The 15509-nt window shown below is 38.7% G+C and overlaps 1 protein-coding gene across 1 annotated transcript in view; it reads left to right on the plus strand.

Annotated features, from left to right (window-relative positions):
- Positions 1 to 7983, plus strand: part of traf2a (Tnf receptor-associated factor 2a) — an 18077-nt gene extending 10094 nt beyond the window's left edge. The window contains exons 7-10 of the mRNA XM_023397615.2: positions 1248 to 1733; positions 2543 to 2720; positions 2835 to 2983; positions 5202 to 7983. Of these exons, the coding sequence (XP_023253383.1) occupies positions 1248 to 1733; positions 2543 to 2720; positions 2835 to 2983; positions 5202 to 5420 (1032 nt within the window). The 3' untranslated portion in view covers positions 5421 to 7983. The remainder of the gene's footprint in view (positions 1 to 1247; positions 1734 to 2542; positions 2721 to 2834; positions 2984 to 5201) is intronic.
- Positions 7984 to 15509: the final 7526 nt, after the last annotated feature.

The raw sequence follows: 15509 nt of genomic DNA on the forward strand, positions 1-15509 counted from the left end.
ACCCCCTCTGTATTTTGTAGAAGCACCTTTGGTGGCAGTAACAGTTTTAAAAGAGTACTCTTCCAGTTTAACATTGGCCTCCCTTTGACATTGTTAGACTCTCTGTGGACAGTTTTTTTTTTTTATTCCACACATTTTTCTTCCTTGTCCAAATTTGGTGCCTACATTACCAACAATGCATCTTGATAGCCGGCAGTTTTGCTCAGAGATCTGGGTGTGTTATTCTATAGTAGCAGCTAATGTAGCCCAGCCCCTGTAGCCTGCAGCAGAGGCGTCTTTTTAACCCCCACGTTGTTACTTTTCCAGCTTGTAATCTTCAGACCCAATCATGTTTGTGTGTTTGTTGTTATAAGTCAAAAATGGCTCTGACCTACATCTCCAACCTGCTTTCATTGACATTTGCTAACTGGAAAAGTATGTAAACCTGAGGAGTTCATACTTTTCTAACCAATCTGTTTTCATTATGAAGAAGGCCAATATAACGATCTGTGTGTTATTAATTAAAATACTGTAGATTGTGTTTTTTTATAATTGTAACTTAGATGAAGATCTGACCAAATTTGCAAAAGGTTCACCTTCTGTTTCTTGCCACCGTCACATTGACTTGAGGGCATGTGGAAGACTCTGAAATAAACACTAGCCCAGACGTCATGTGAGCTTTAAAAACTAGTTCTTTAAGTAAACCACAGCCCCTCAGTTTTCAAGCACTACCTTCTCTAGCAAGATGTGCTGACCTCACTGTACTCAGAGGGATGTACTGTGCCTTTCTTCATGCAATTTCATTTTTATTATTCCAGATTAGTTTGGCCATTCTGTAGTTTTTGACCAGAAACTGTCGGACCACCAGGTGTATTTAACCTTAGATTAATCACATACTCTAGTCTCCATTCAACTTAATTTGGGACTTGCAAAAACATGCCATAAAAGTAAAGGTTGTGAATATCTGTGGTTTATATTTGTACTTAATTTATGAGATCTGTTTTCACTTTACTTGACATCAAGTCATTTTTCTGTTGCTCAGTATCAGTGAGGATAAACAAAAACCATGAAAAAACTGTAGGATAAATACTTTGTATAGTATATGAATCCATTATTAGCTTTATTATTTCTTTTCTGTGTGCTTTTACTATTCTTCTGTTCACACACATCATTAAGATGGCATTTCTGCTGACATGTACATAGTGGATAAGGACTGTTCTCTCTGTGTTCTTAATGTGTCTCTGCTTGTATCTTTCTTTGACTTGAAGGTGGAGAAAGAGAAGATTCATGACCATGAGCGCCAGTGTTCCTACGAACACCTCAACCTGCTCCTGCATTTCATCATGGGCATCAAGGTGAGCCTGGAAAGCCTGCAGCCCCAGAGCCTGGAGGTCGCCAGCCACAAGCTGCAGGAGCTCCACCAGTCCCTCAGGGACCTGGAGCAGAAGATGAGCCAGCTGGGTGGAGGGGGGGGTGCAGCTCCTGTGCAGGGTGCGTGCGCCCCGACCCTGGCCACCTCCTTCACCCCGCTGCCCAGCGCCATGGGCGCCGCCCTGGAGTTACAGCTCCAGAGTGAAAAGACCAAAGTGGCGGAGCTGAGCCGGCGCTGCCAGGAGCTGGAGCTCAAAGTGAGCACGTTCGAGAACATCGTGTGCGTCCTCAACCGAGAGATGGAGCGTTCCTGCACCACCATGGAGGCCTACAACCGCCAACACCGACTGGACCAGGACAAGATCGAGATCCTCAACAACAAGGTGACAAAATGACACATGAGCTCTGAAAACCACTGGTCTGATGAAAATCACAGTGGAGCTGCAAAGTGTGACACTGAAAGGAGACAAATGCGCCTCCTCAAACATATCACACAGGGATGGTTTATCATATTTTTAGTGTCTGCTTTAATTTCAAGTTGTGATGCTGTTGGAATCAAAAACAGCTTCATTTTGCTACTTAAGGTGCATTCAGTGAATCTGAGCTGTGTGTCACAGACACTGCTGGTGCAGGGCTTGATGAATGAAACAGACTAGACTAGAAAACATGATTGGGCATGAAGAATTCATTCAAGAAGTCATTAAATCCAAAATGTTGCTAAATGTTTGCCTTTTTGAAAATGAACTGTTTACTGTAGTATGTGCGTGCTGGTCACTGTCCGGGTGCTGCACTGTGCCCTCGCACTTCTATCAACATAGAGTTATTAACTAACTCATCCATTTTTGATCTTTGTTAAGCACTTCTCATTGGTGGAATGTAAAACTGGTGATTTTTATGTGAATTTTTTTCCCACCCAACCCTTATTGTTAAGACACCAGAAATGAAAATATACTCACTATCATCTATGAGTCTGTCAAAGGTCCCAGTCATTCCATCCTGTTTTTTTTTTTCACAATATAAATTTTCTCATTATATTTAACTCCATAGAATCATTGCGAAAAGCTTCATCAGATGTTTGCTCATCACATTACACTGCAACACTCAGGGAAGGTCAGTTTGGTTGGAACTGAAAACTCAAAGACAGCGCGTCACATTAAACAAACCGCCTTGTTCACGTGTCGCTGTGCTGCAGGTTCGTCAGCTGGAGAGGACGGTGAGTCTCAGAGACCTGTCCATCGTGGAGATGGAGGGGAAAATGAGGGAGATGTCTGCGGCCACGTACGACGGCATCTTTGTCTGGAAGATCTCAGATTTCACCAAGAAGAGACAGGACGCCGTGGCCGGCCGTGCCCCCGCTATGTTCTCTCCTGGTAACAGCTTCACACGATGGATAACATCTTGATTTATAATCCAGACAATGATGAGCTGTCTGTCTGATAAGCAGTGAATAACAGACATGATTTTACTTCATTGGTGTTTTCCAGCCTTTTATACCAGTAAATACGGCTACAAGATGTGCCTGCGGATCTACCTGAACGGCGATGGGACCGGCCGCGGCACCCACCTGTCTCTGTTCTTTGTGGTGATGAGAGGACACAGCGACGCACTCCTCAAGTGGCCTTTTAATCAGAAGGTAACACTCAAAATTAATGTTACTGTATGACTAATTGTTTTTGAAATTAATACATTCATAAAACTAATGCTAGAAGTTTATTATTCAACATAGTTTAATGCGCTGTACTAGGAATGCCCCGATCACGTTTTTTTTTGCCACCGATACGATCATGTACGAGTGAGATCGGCCGATACAGATCACTTTTAGCAGACATTGCAGGGCTCCAAACTGCAACACATATGCAACTATTTTTTGTGAGTGTGTGAGTTAAAATAACACATGCAACGCTGTGTTGGTGCCCCACATTTGCTGTGTTGTAGCTGAAAGTTTGTTTTTTTCCCCTTCACTGGCTCCATCTCTCTGACTACCTGAGCTTTCATCAGAATGCAGGTGCACACAGGGACAGACAGAGACACTGGGCGAACTCCGTACCTGTGGTTGCAGTATAATAGCAATGTTGTACCTGGCTGCTCCGTCCCCTTCCACATCATTCCATCATATTACACTAATATTTCACTAATATTACTAATATATACTCTCCCAGTAAACCTAATAGCATACGAGTAGCATACACAGTCTCTAACAGCGCAAATAGCACAATTTTACACTGTAAAATAATTTTTTTTGAGTTTAAGGTCGCTGCGTGATAGGACGATGACAGACAAGACAGAGAAACACTGAGTTCTTCAGACCATCAGAGCAAAGCGAGAAATATCCATAAATCTCTTATTGTAATTTATTCCCTTTCTGCTGCTTCTCTCGTGCCATGTATACACAGACAGGTGTGTGATCGAGTTACTATGGTTACCGCGACTCTGTGTCTCTGTCGTTCTGAAACTTTGTCATGATTCAGTAACAGGTTTTTAGGTTAGTATGCTTTTATAAAAACCATAATGTAATTTTGTACCTCATTATTGAAATGTAGTGATATAATTTTATATTTTTGTTTAACATAATTGAAGAAGAGGAAGCCTCAGAGCCTCCTTCATGAAGAAATAGGCTGTATTTAAAAAAGGAGCGACTAAATCATGGCTGCAACCAGTGAAAAAGTTAGTCTGGAGCCCTGCATTGCACATGGCGTACATTATATCACTCTCGCACACTTTGTAAAAGTTCCACGCGGCCGACATGTTGTTTTGTTTTGTGGCCTGTCCTGTCCTGCACCGGCACAGTGAACAAGGTGGGATGTGGGACTACACTAGTATTATCCACAGATCATCAGTTTTAAGATGATCTGTGACTAGGAGCATAATTTGCAGATCTACCGTTCAAGTATTTTTAATGAAAATCGATGAATCATGATCAGGGACTGATCAATCGGGGCATCCCTACACTGTACTTTTGGCGTCTTTTAGCTAACATATTTCCTCAAATAAAAAAAGCTGGGTCTCCAATAATGGCCACTGGTGTGGTCAACAACAACAAATAAATACTGGCTGGGAAAAAAACAAGGGTGGAGAAACGTCTGGTGCCTGTTATATAATGTGCACACCAGTTAAGAATAATGTATATTTCTACTGCTTTTTATTTAATAAATTCAAAAATATAATCATGCTTTTTTCAACAAGTTGCTGTTCTGGATTACTCATCTAAAGTTTTTGATTCATTCATTCTGATCCACTTTAACCTTTCACCTTTAATCCCATCTGGCTATTATTCGTATGGCATGCCTGCAAATGTTTCACAATAAAAGCCCTGTTAAGAAATGAAGTGGTTTCTGTCCACTGAAACATTGTAGGGCTTTTACTTTGAAACAGGAAGTGTTGATTTGAGTTGAGTTGTCATCGTACTAACAGCGTAATGTAGTAACTTTACAAAGAAAACAAGAGCAGTCATCTAAAACCAATTATACTCAGACAGAGGGAGGTGGAAATACAGACCTGCCTCAAATAAAGGCCTGTCACCATCGAATGTCGAGGTAAATAAAAACATCGCCCTCTTTTTGAGGAAATACAGCATTTTTATTTTTAAATGATTTTAACTCCTAAAGCACCATGATGTTTTGCTCTGCTGTATTATTCGGATTTACGTCCTTAGTGGGGTTTTAAACCAAAATGTATTTAATCAATTGATTTACCTTTTCTATGATGTATTATTAATTTGAATACATTGTTAATCATATTATAACCAACCCCTTAAAGTGTCATCGTGCTAAAACTGGATGTGCTTTAGTGGCTCAGCTGCAGTTTTCCTGTCAGAGCAGATGTAAGGCTAGACTCGTAACATCTGTACCCAGGTCACCCTAATGCTGCTTGACCAGAACAACAGGGAGCACATAATCGACGCCTTCCGGCCCGACATCTCCTCCTCGTCCTTCCAGAGGCCCGTCAGTGATATGAACATCGCCAGCGGCTGTCCACTCTTCTGTTCGCTCTCCAAACTGGACTCTAAAAACTCCTACATACGAGATGACACCATATTCATCAAGGCCATCGTAGACCTCACTGGACTCTAGGCAAAAGATGAGAGCATAAATGCAACCCCAGCCTTTTGTTGCTACTAACCTGTTCAAATCAACAGGCTTTTGTACCACCAGTAACGCTGGGGTCCGTCGAGTTCTTTTCGGATTAATGGCTGCAATATGTGAGAACAGAGCAGGAAACGTAACTTCTTTTTGGCCACTGGTCACCGTGGCTGTGGGTTTTTCAAAACCTCCTTAACCATAGTAACTGTTTAACCAAGTTTTTATTCGACAAAAACATTGATTTCCTTCAGAGGTCACTGGAGGAGTTAATACAAAACAGTATACATGCTAATATGTGGCTGGTGGCACAGAAGCATTCCAAAACCTAGGTAGTATATTATACTTGTGAAATAACTAGAAAACTACGACACTGTCTCTAATCATTAGTGATCATCCTATGGCTTCTTGTACCATAGATGAGGCTCACCATCATTTCTCACACAGAAAAATTACCTGATTTTTATTTTTTATTCTTTTTAAGGTTTAAACTTTAAGTTTTAAACTGATTTCACAAGGATTTTATGTCCATTCACATTCTACAACAGAGTATTAGGGCCACATTGAAGAAAAGAAAATTTGAAATTATGTGAATAAAGTTGTAATTTTGAGAATAAAATCATAATATTTCAAGAAAAAAGTAATTATATTATAATAAAGTGGTAATTTTAGGTCACGTGTTGTTTTAGAGGGGAAATATCAGAAGCTTTAAAATGAGGAACGTGGAGCATCCTGTGAAGTTATACTGCAGCTGAGGTTTCACTAACAAGGAGATACTTCATCTTTAGGCTCATTATCGTCATCATCATCATCATCATCAGGACATTTAAAACATTGTGAAGAAAGAGTCTGTTCTATAGTTAGACTCACAAACAGCAGCTGCCAGAAGCAGCGCAGGCTGACACTGACTGTCCTTTCACCCAGTTTATTGGTTGATGTAATATTCCTACAAAAGGTTTTCTCCCAAAATTTAACATTTTTAATTCTCGTAATATTACAACTTTATTCTCATAATATTATGACTTTTTCTCAATGTGGCCCTTATACTCCGTCGTAACATTCAAATGTTGCTATGCTACAACTAAATTCGGTCGTCCTGTGAGAAAAAAATAGATATTACCACTAGTTGCTATTTAAAGCCAAAATAACTGGACTTTAACTAGTAGCTAGTTTTATTACCACATATCGAGTGGCACACAACGCTTAGAGCTACATCATTATTTTTTTAACTCCACAACAAGCTAAGGATTACACATTTGACAACTATGGCATTGAAAGTTTGACTATGCCTGCCCATGGCATTCAGTGGGAGAAGAGAAATATAAAGTCCGACATTAAATTCAATTCCAAAATGAGCTTTTTTGTGGGGTTTTGGTCTCGACCAACTCCTGAGAAAAATATCTCTCTTTAGCTTGCTAGTTGCTATGTTCACCAGCTAGTTGCTAACTTTGTCTGCTGTTCAGCACTGGGCGTGTGGTGTACAGTGGGTTTATCAGAGCGTGATGCCTGCTGATACTAAGAGGTGAGACTGAATCAAAACAGCAAAACTGTGGGTCGCACAATCAAAACAGCTAAAAGTTGATAAAAGGTATCAGATTATAATTATCTCCAGGTATGTCACCAGGAGTGACTCCCCAAAAATTGCAAGTAGTTATTTGGCCTATTGTATTGATTGTTAATCTAAGAATATCGATAGTGCAGCTTTAAAGAAAACATCTGTCAACTACAAATTGCTTGTGATGCAAATTATATTTCTGTTATCCAATCTTCACCTGGGTTTTTCTATTGTATTTTTGTATTTTTATAGTTTGAAATTTCAAACACCAATACATTTCCAATTTTTTTTTTTTTTTTAAATTTAAAAACTGAAAATACTGAGCCATGAAAATACTAGCTATGTAGATTAAACAGCCTACAAGAACAGCGATAGATCAAGCAGGTGGAGGCATGTGCTGCCTGACATTTGATTAACTGATTGTTTTTGTTAATTGGAGTTCCAGTGTGACGCCATGTAGCCTTCAGAGTATCAGCTCTGCTTTGCACACGGTTTGTAGTGGAGTTGGAATTTTTTTTTTTTTTTTTTTTAAACTTGTTTATAGTTTCTTAACATCTATGCCTCCAACTCGAGTCCTGTGTTCATTGGTAATCATTTGTGGTGGTGGACATTGTTTGAATTCCATGAATTCTGAGTGCAGTATTTCAGCTGTCAATGTTGGTGTGCGTGTGTGTGTGTGTGTGTGTGTGTGTGTGTGTGTGTGTGTGTGTGTGTGTGTGTGTGTGTGTGTGTGTGTGTGTGTGTGTGTGTGTGTGTGTGTGAGAGTGTGTGTGTACGTGTACATTTCTTTGCTGTGATTTGCAGTTTTAGTTTCATGTTGGATCTGTGGATGATGCACTGTATCTTACAACAGTTTCTGGGTTGTTTGTCCAGGAAACCTGAACAGTGATGGTGGTCAAGCTGATTTTGCCCAAATGGAAATATGACATATTTTATTATAAATAAAAACATGTATTTGCATACAAGTTCTAATAAATTCAATAAATATCTTTTGATATTAAACTTTGGCTTTTTTCAATATTTGTTGTTTGCATATTTACAGCATTTTGACCACCTTACCAAGGATGTATTCCCTTCTGTTTGTAGCAATTTATAATATTTAATAACATGCATATGTACAAATATTGAAATGGCCAAAAGAATATTGAATATAATATAATACTATCTTTATGCACACATGTACCAACATGAGAGGCATATCAAACATATGTCCATTGGCAGTCTCTTCTCAAAATATTTTAGTTTTTATCTACGTTGCCTAAATGTAGTTCTCCAAACTTGTTTGTAATGACCAAAATACACACATTTTTATCCCCCAAATGTAATAATATTATAAACGGTAATATGTGACGGTTCAGAATTTGGTTCACCTTTAGACCCTGTGCCCTTAGACTCTTTTGTCTTTATGTAGGAAAAAACAGTAACTGTATGACTGTTATCATGCATGATGGGTTATATACATCAAACCCTGAGAATACCATGTGGTATATTTGAAACTGGATTCATCAGATGAGACAAATCTCAATTCACTGTAAGTGTTTAATGGCTTGGTTTACTGGCAATGAATTGTGAACAATGTTAATGAATGAAGGGCCACCTCTGACATGGTGTCTGTTATTCAGCTCCATTACTTGTACATCTTTGAGATTGCTGCTTCATAATAGTCTCTGTTAGTTACCTCATTTTCTCAACACTTCGTTGGAAACATGGGGCACAGATATATATTCATCAATCTCCAAAGAATAGGCAATCTACGGAAACCCAGAGAGGTCAAACTGGCAAATTCTTGTTTTGTCTCATTATCTCGAGATAACGGATAACGGAGCTTTGTGTTCTCGAGGTAACAGGATAATTATTCCATGATCTCGACATAACAAAGCTCCATTATCTCGAGGTAACGGGATAAAAAAAAGTATTTGTAAGTATGACCTTTCTCGGCTGTCCAGAAATTTGCAAAAATTCTCAGACTGATATATTTTCTATTCTTACTTTCAGGACTAGGAGGAAAAGCATTTAATGAACTTTCTTAACCCTGGAAATCACTGCTCAATCTCAGCCATTATTTATTTTTTATTAACTTAAAACACAGTTTTTGCAACAAAAAAAAATCATGTAATTTTTTGACAGGCCTTTTGTGTCAACAAAGCCTCACAGCCACAGGAAAATTGCAGCTGATTTGGTTATAATACTGACAATAATTTCTACAGTGATAAATCAAACTTTGATATTTGAGATATGTCCAAATGTTGTAATGCACAATAGTGACGTTACAGAAATGATCAATTTTCTCCACCTTTGACATTTACATATGTTAAGTGTAGTTGAAAGATAAATTGAACAGTGGAAAAATAAGATAACTGCAATGTAACATCATTGCTGGGTGCGTGTGCAAGGTGCACAATACATGCACAGTGTGACACTATTGCAGGCAGCGTAACGAGTTGTAATTGGATGACTAGGTTAAGTCAAGCAGTATTGACTTACGATCACTTTACTGATAAATATAATGAGACTTGATTTAGCTATTGATTCAATTTGCATTATATTTTTGCATATGAATTGTAAGCAGCTTAGTCACTTATATTGTTTGACCATATACATTAAGGCTGCACATAGAATGTTATTTTCTATATATGTCATTTTTCATTATTTAATATCGCAGACAGCAACTGTCAGAAAAAACACGTCGTCATATTTTCAGCTGAGATTTTGTAAAAACACTGACATCACACTCTCTCATATTCTGAGGCAGGAGTGTTTTAACTTTCAGTGCAGTTCAATTAGGATTGATTCTGAGATTCAAATTTACAGTCTACAAGAGGAACAGACCATGTGATGTGGGTTTCCTTCCAGCAGAGGGCGCTGTAAACCTTCGCTCTCAGCTCGACCCAAAGCGCGCCCCGCTGACCCATCAGTAAACCGAGCAGCCGGCAATGTGATTTTGTTGGTCAGACACCAAAGCATCTGAGAAGGAAGTGTGTGGAAGTACCGTAGGTCCTACACTGTAGTAGCTTGCCACCCAAGAGAGGCAGCACATGGAGCGATGTCAGGTGTCATGTGTAATTTAAACTTCATTCAAACTTGATTTTAGGAATAAAGTGACAGCACTATTGTGACATGCTTGATAAATACAGGCTCAGGCTCAGAGGCGGAACCAGAGGGGGTGGCCAGGGCTGGGATATGAAGGTGATAGATAGTTGGCTGGTTCGTAACGGAACCTCTGCTAATGTTTCCTGTTTGAAAGTTAACAACAAAGAGAAGCACTGACCACGACGTGACACTGAACTACCACAAAGAGACGCTAAACAACTACAAAGATGCACGAAATGACTACAAACAGTGTGGTGGTGTTTGTAGTTGTTTTGTGTCTCTGAGGGCCTCGAAGGGCTTTAAATCTGAGTTTAAACACACTTTCCCTTCTTTTAATCTTGATTCATTTTACAATTAAGCCTTTGTGATCCAGTTTCTGTTGTGATATGTCAGATCATCTGTGTTTTTCTCTGTGATCATGATCAAGCATTTCATTTGGAGACTCCAAAAGATGCCTTCTGAGTTATTTCATTACCTTAATTAAAATGTGTCAGCTGTGTGTGGATATGTAGCTTAGTCGGTCTGGAACTGAGATGTGACGGCCTCCGGATGGAAGTGCAGCTGAGGCACTCACAGAGGAAATGGTTGATGTTACTGTAATATTTGTTCCTTACAGCTTTGAACTGAGCTGCTTTCTACAGAAAAAGAAGTGCCTGTACCTTTTTTTAAAAAAAAAAAAGAAAAGAAATGTTTTTCTTGAGCCCACTGAGTTGTGGATGTGCTTCCCTGTGAGTTTAAACCTACCAGAATGTGAATGTTTTGATTTTGTGCAGTGTGATCTTAATTTGTGTCTTTATTTTTTCTACTTATACTTATAACCCCCTCCCCGCCAATACTGGACCCTTGTGATACAATGTAATTGACTAAGAATGTTTCCATTGTCGCTTTCCATACATAAAACTAATGAATGTTACAGCTTTACTTTGTTAAACCATCACACAAGCTTTTGGCACCTTCACCCAAACACATCCGGCAAGTGTTAAAACTCTCAACATACTGAAACCTCCCTGTGCATGAGACGTTTCAGTAGGAACTCATATTATTTATTTTATTTCTTTGTGATTTCATGATCAATATACATGTGAGCAAGTGTGTGTGTGTGTGTGTGTGTGTGTGTGTGAGAGACATGAAATTGGTACAAATGTTGACGGTGTGCTCGAGCTTGATGGTGTGTGAGCTGCTGTGAGAAAGTTCTAACATATTTAACATTTTAATAAATATACATAATATATACACAGTATTTATTGAAGAGCAAAGTGACATTGTATGTTGAGACAGTTTAAAAGCACGTGTTGCTTTGTTTGGGAGATTGTGACCATCAGCGAGAAGGACAAGAAAACATCTGCAGCCTGACCACATCAGGTCGCAGCTTATGTCGTTACTGCAGAAACATGAATCTTTTCCTGCACATTACATAGACTCCATTTTGCATGTATGACCGTGGCCTCAAATAAATCAGCTGCTACATTCGTTGGGTCTGATGTTATGCTCATACTTTGCAGCTCCGTACTGATGTGTATATTTGCTGTGTCTTGTGATGTATGGGCATCTACATATACACATTAGTCGCCTCCTGTAGCTGAAGAGTTTAATAGATTGAACAGAAACCTTCGACTTCAGCTCGGGGAACAATATCATGTGTCAGTGATACTGACTTGAAGGAAAAGCCGCACTGCGCCTCATTATTAGTGCAACAAAACATACGATACCTCAATGTGATGTACAGTTGTATGCAAAACTTTGGGTACTCCTGGGTAAATTACATACAGTATTATGTTGATTTTTGAAGTGGAAAAAAGTAAATACAACTTAACTGAACTTGCAAAGCAGACAAAGCATTTTAAAAGCAGCACTGAGAGATTGGGAACCCTCCTATCACAGCTTTTGAAAAATTTTTATAGCAACTTCTTATTCTTGGTTCATGTAGATCACTTGACATTCTCAGATATTTAAAAACCTGAGTCCAGTACAGGTCCCAACTATTTAGGAAAAATATCAATGTGTGTTTTCTGGATGGTTGTGTTATTAATAATAAATCAATGATCATGTCTTCAAATAAAACTCATTACACCAAGATGCAAACTAAGAAACTACAAGTGACAAGCTTTTATAGATATAAAAGTCATGGTAAAGATTTAGGCAAAATGTATGTAAATGTATTTGGGACACCTTAAACTAAGCAATATAAAAAATGAATTTATAATGAATCATAGATTCATACACACAGTAGGGGTCATTTACTTAATATCTAAGCCCATGGAAATGTTGCTGCTTTCTCAATGAAAATGCCAAAATGGTAACAGACTCATCCACATACAAAGAAACTCTTGTAGATCTCATCCAAGATGTTTGAGGACTAACATCAGTTAGTAATAATGGTGCTGAGTCCATATTATGTCATCCTGGTGGCAGTGGTTTTTAGTCAATCCCCTGGAACTGCTATGAGCTAACGTCTTACACACACACACACACACACATCTGGTAAAGAGCTCTGTGTCCCACTGACAGACTTCCTCCTGTGTGTGTGATTGAAGATCAGGCTGTAAATCATATTCTGTGACAGCAAGCATGAATGGAAATTACATCCATAGCAAATAACGGTTTATATATTTGGATGTTCTCTCTACTTTAAAATTAAAAAGCAACAAATTGTTGCCGTTGGGTCGAAGGCTCTTATCTAAACCCTCTGGAGTCGAGGTCGATCTTTTCTTTCTTCTGCACTCTGTATCCTCCTGTTGTTCCATGTGTAAAGCTGTCAGACAATAGAGTTTTACAAATCCTTAGTTATAATCATTCAGAATATGATCAAAGAACGGTTTAAGGTTAAAAAAATATTGTTTCCTGTTTATACAGACACAGCTCTAAAGTTACAGCTGTAAAGCGATTTTATTCTTGAACTTTTTCATTAGAAATCTAACTGAATATATGAATTCATTTTACCATCTCACTATGTTAAAACTCTTTTAATAAATGATGTGTATTAGATCACGTCGGAAAGCCCCACGCAGCATTTTCAGCTTGTCTTCTCATCTTGTCTCTACATGACCATATAAATAAAGTTACGCTCATGTAAATGAAATATGTTCATTGTATTCCCCAATGAAGAGACGGACTCCAGAGGGTTAACTTTGACGTTTTTTTAAGAAATAAGAAAAGTAGCTTTATGGTCATGAAACTTTCTCCCCAAATGCGAACGACCATTAACATCTTTGAGGTTAAATATGAAAGTAGAGCACTGCTCATTTTCCTCTCCATGTGATACAGGAGAAAAAAAACAACTTTAAGTATTGAAGCAAGAAGTGGCCTTTACAAAGACCCATTTTTTTTTGGGGGGGGGGGTTTCTTCGTGGGAAGATTGGAATCCGCAGCTTCAAAGACAGAGATGATCTGAAATGGCAGCTGCTGCTGGAGTGGAGGAAATGACCAGTGACAGGCACTCAGGAATACGGTGAGTTCGTCTTGAGGATGAGGAAACATTACCTGCCGTTTCTATGAATGAGGCCATGGTTGTTCACACAGGCAGATCTTTGTGAAATTTGTCCTCCAGTCTCTCCACTGATCCAGGTAATGGTGCCTTCAACAATGGTAGGTGGACAGAGAACTGAGAAATGTTTTCCTCAGTTACAGAACCCATTAAAAGAATAAAGGGCCTGTAGCTGGAATATAGATTCTGGAATATACAGTCCATTTGGACACGCACACATTGTTTAGCTCTCCAGGCTCCATGCTTCAGCACATTCAATTTAAAAAAAGAAAGCGCCATGTCTCAGCTTGGATTTGAGTAAGGTTACGTCAATATTGAAAGAACCGTGTGACAGATATTTGAACCCAAATACCCCAATAAATGTTCCTTGGGCAGCTGTGTGTTGTTTGTTACAATCCGCGGGTTCACCTGGATGTTGCGTTAACATCAGTGCTGACAGGACCCAGAGCAGATAAATACCTGCCTCTCCTGCAGAGTCATTTGTCCTGGGTGTGAGCCGATAAAAGCCTGACGTCAGCGGGCAAAAAAAAAAAAAAAAATCCATGAGAGAGATATCAAAATCAACATATGAGTACATTAAAAACAAATCTCAGACTTGTCCTCTGACTTACACACTGTTGTTGTGTGTTAAGTTATTTTTGGGGCATTTTTGCCTTTATTATGATAGTGAAAATGTAAAGGGGTGTCATGTGTCATCTTTTCGACTTTTACAGGTTGTCCAACCAAAAACAACAAACGGAGGAGAACTTCTTTTTGATGTTTTTTCTAGAGCACATGATCGGTTTCATGTTCCTTTAGAACATCCCTCGTCCGTCTTGGTCTTTGCAAGAGTCTTACAGCAGCTCTTAATTAACGACAACGTTAACATGCTAATGTTTAGCAGGTATAATGTTTACCAATGACTGTTTTAGTTTAGCGTGTTAGCATGCTATAACATTGGCTAATTTGCTCTGGACACCAAGTACAGCCGAGGCTGATGGGAATGTAATTTTGCAGGATCCATAAACCAAACACAATGAAAACCTCCTTTGGATAACTAACCAAAAGCTGCATGTTGTTACCATGACGCCCGTCGCTGGTACGCCCCTGGCTGTATCTAATAGTAGGGAAAGAAACCTGTGGTTATTTAGGTTGAAAGACGTGTTGGCAATAATACAATTTTAAGATGTCCAGTCCCTTGTTGATGTCAGATTTTCCCTTTATTTAAGCGACCTCATCCTCCTCAACATGTTACATCATTTAACATCATATTTCTTGATTTATTGACAGGTAGTTGATGATGCAGAGAATTATCAGAAATCTAGATAAGACGTACTGCAGCTCACAGATCCAGGTTTATTAGAACAGGGATAAGAGCTTATCCTGGTCTCTGAACTCAGGATATAGTGCTCACATTACCACTACATGATCTGGGTACTCCGAGAACCTGATCATTACAGGATACTAGCACACATGTTAACAGTCTGGGTGTCATCAGACATTTTTTCAATTTCTAAAAAAAAATCCAATCTGTTGTTTCACCTCAGAACCAAAATGGAAAAAACTTTTTAAGTGTCAGAATCAAAAAACGAAAAATCAATCGAAGTGAACTGTAAAAAAGTCAAAATAAAAGCCAAGAGGACATAAAAGTCTAATATTAAGCAAGCAAAGAATCCAGGGTAATGTTAGAAGATGAATGAATGAATGAATGAATGAATGAATACATAAATGCATATACGGTATATAATTAAAGATATTTTATTGTTTAGTACTTTTAATGTAGACCTCATTCATTAAATAATCTATCTTGGAGATGATTTAGTTCTTATATATTCATTATCACCAGTACATGAACTACAGTTACCATACTGCACTGCTCCAGTGACAATTTGACTTAAAGGTGCTGGGAAAGACTATTTCTTAAAAATGTTTATCTACTCTAAATCAAATTAGAGACAAGACAATGAAGACTCTA

The sequence above is a fragment of the Seriola lalandi genome, unplaced genomic scaffold (assembly GCF_002814215.2).
Source record: "Seriola lalandi dorsalis isolate HSWRI2012SDOR001 ecotype SW California unplaced genomic scaffold, Sedor1 jcf7180002054883, whole genome shotgun sequence".
Classification (NCBI taxonomy): Eukaryota; Metazoa; Chordata; class Actinopteri; order Carangiformes; family Carangidae; genus Seriola; species Seriola lalandi.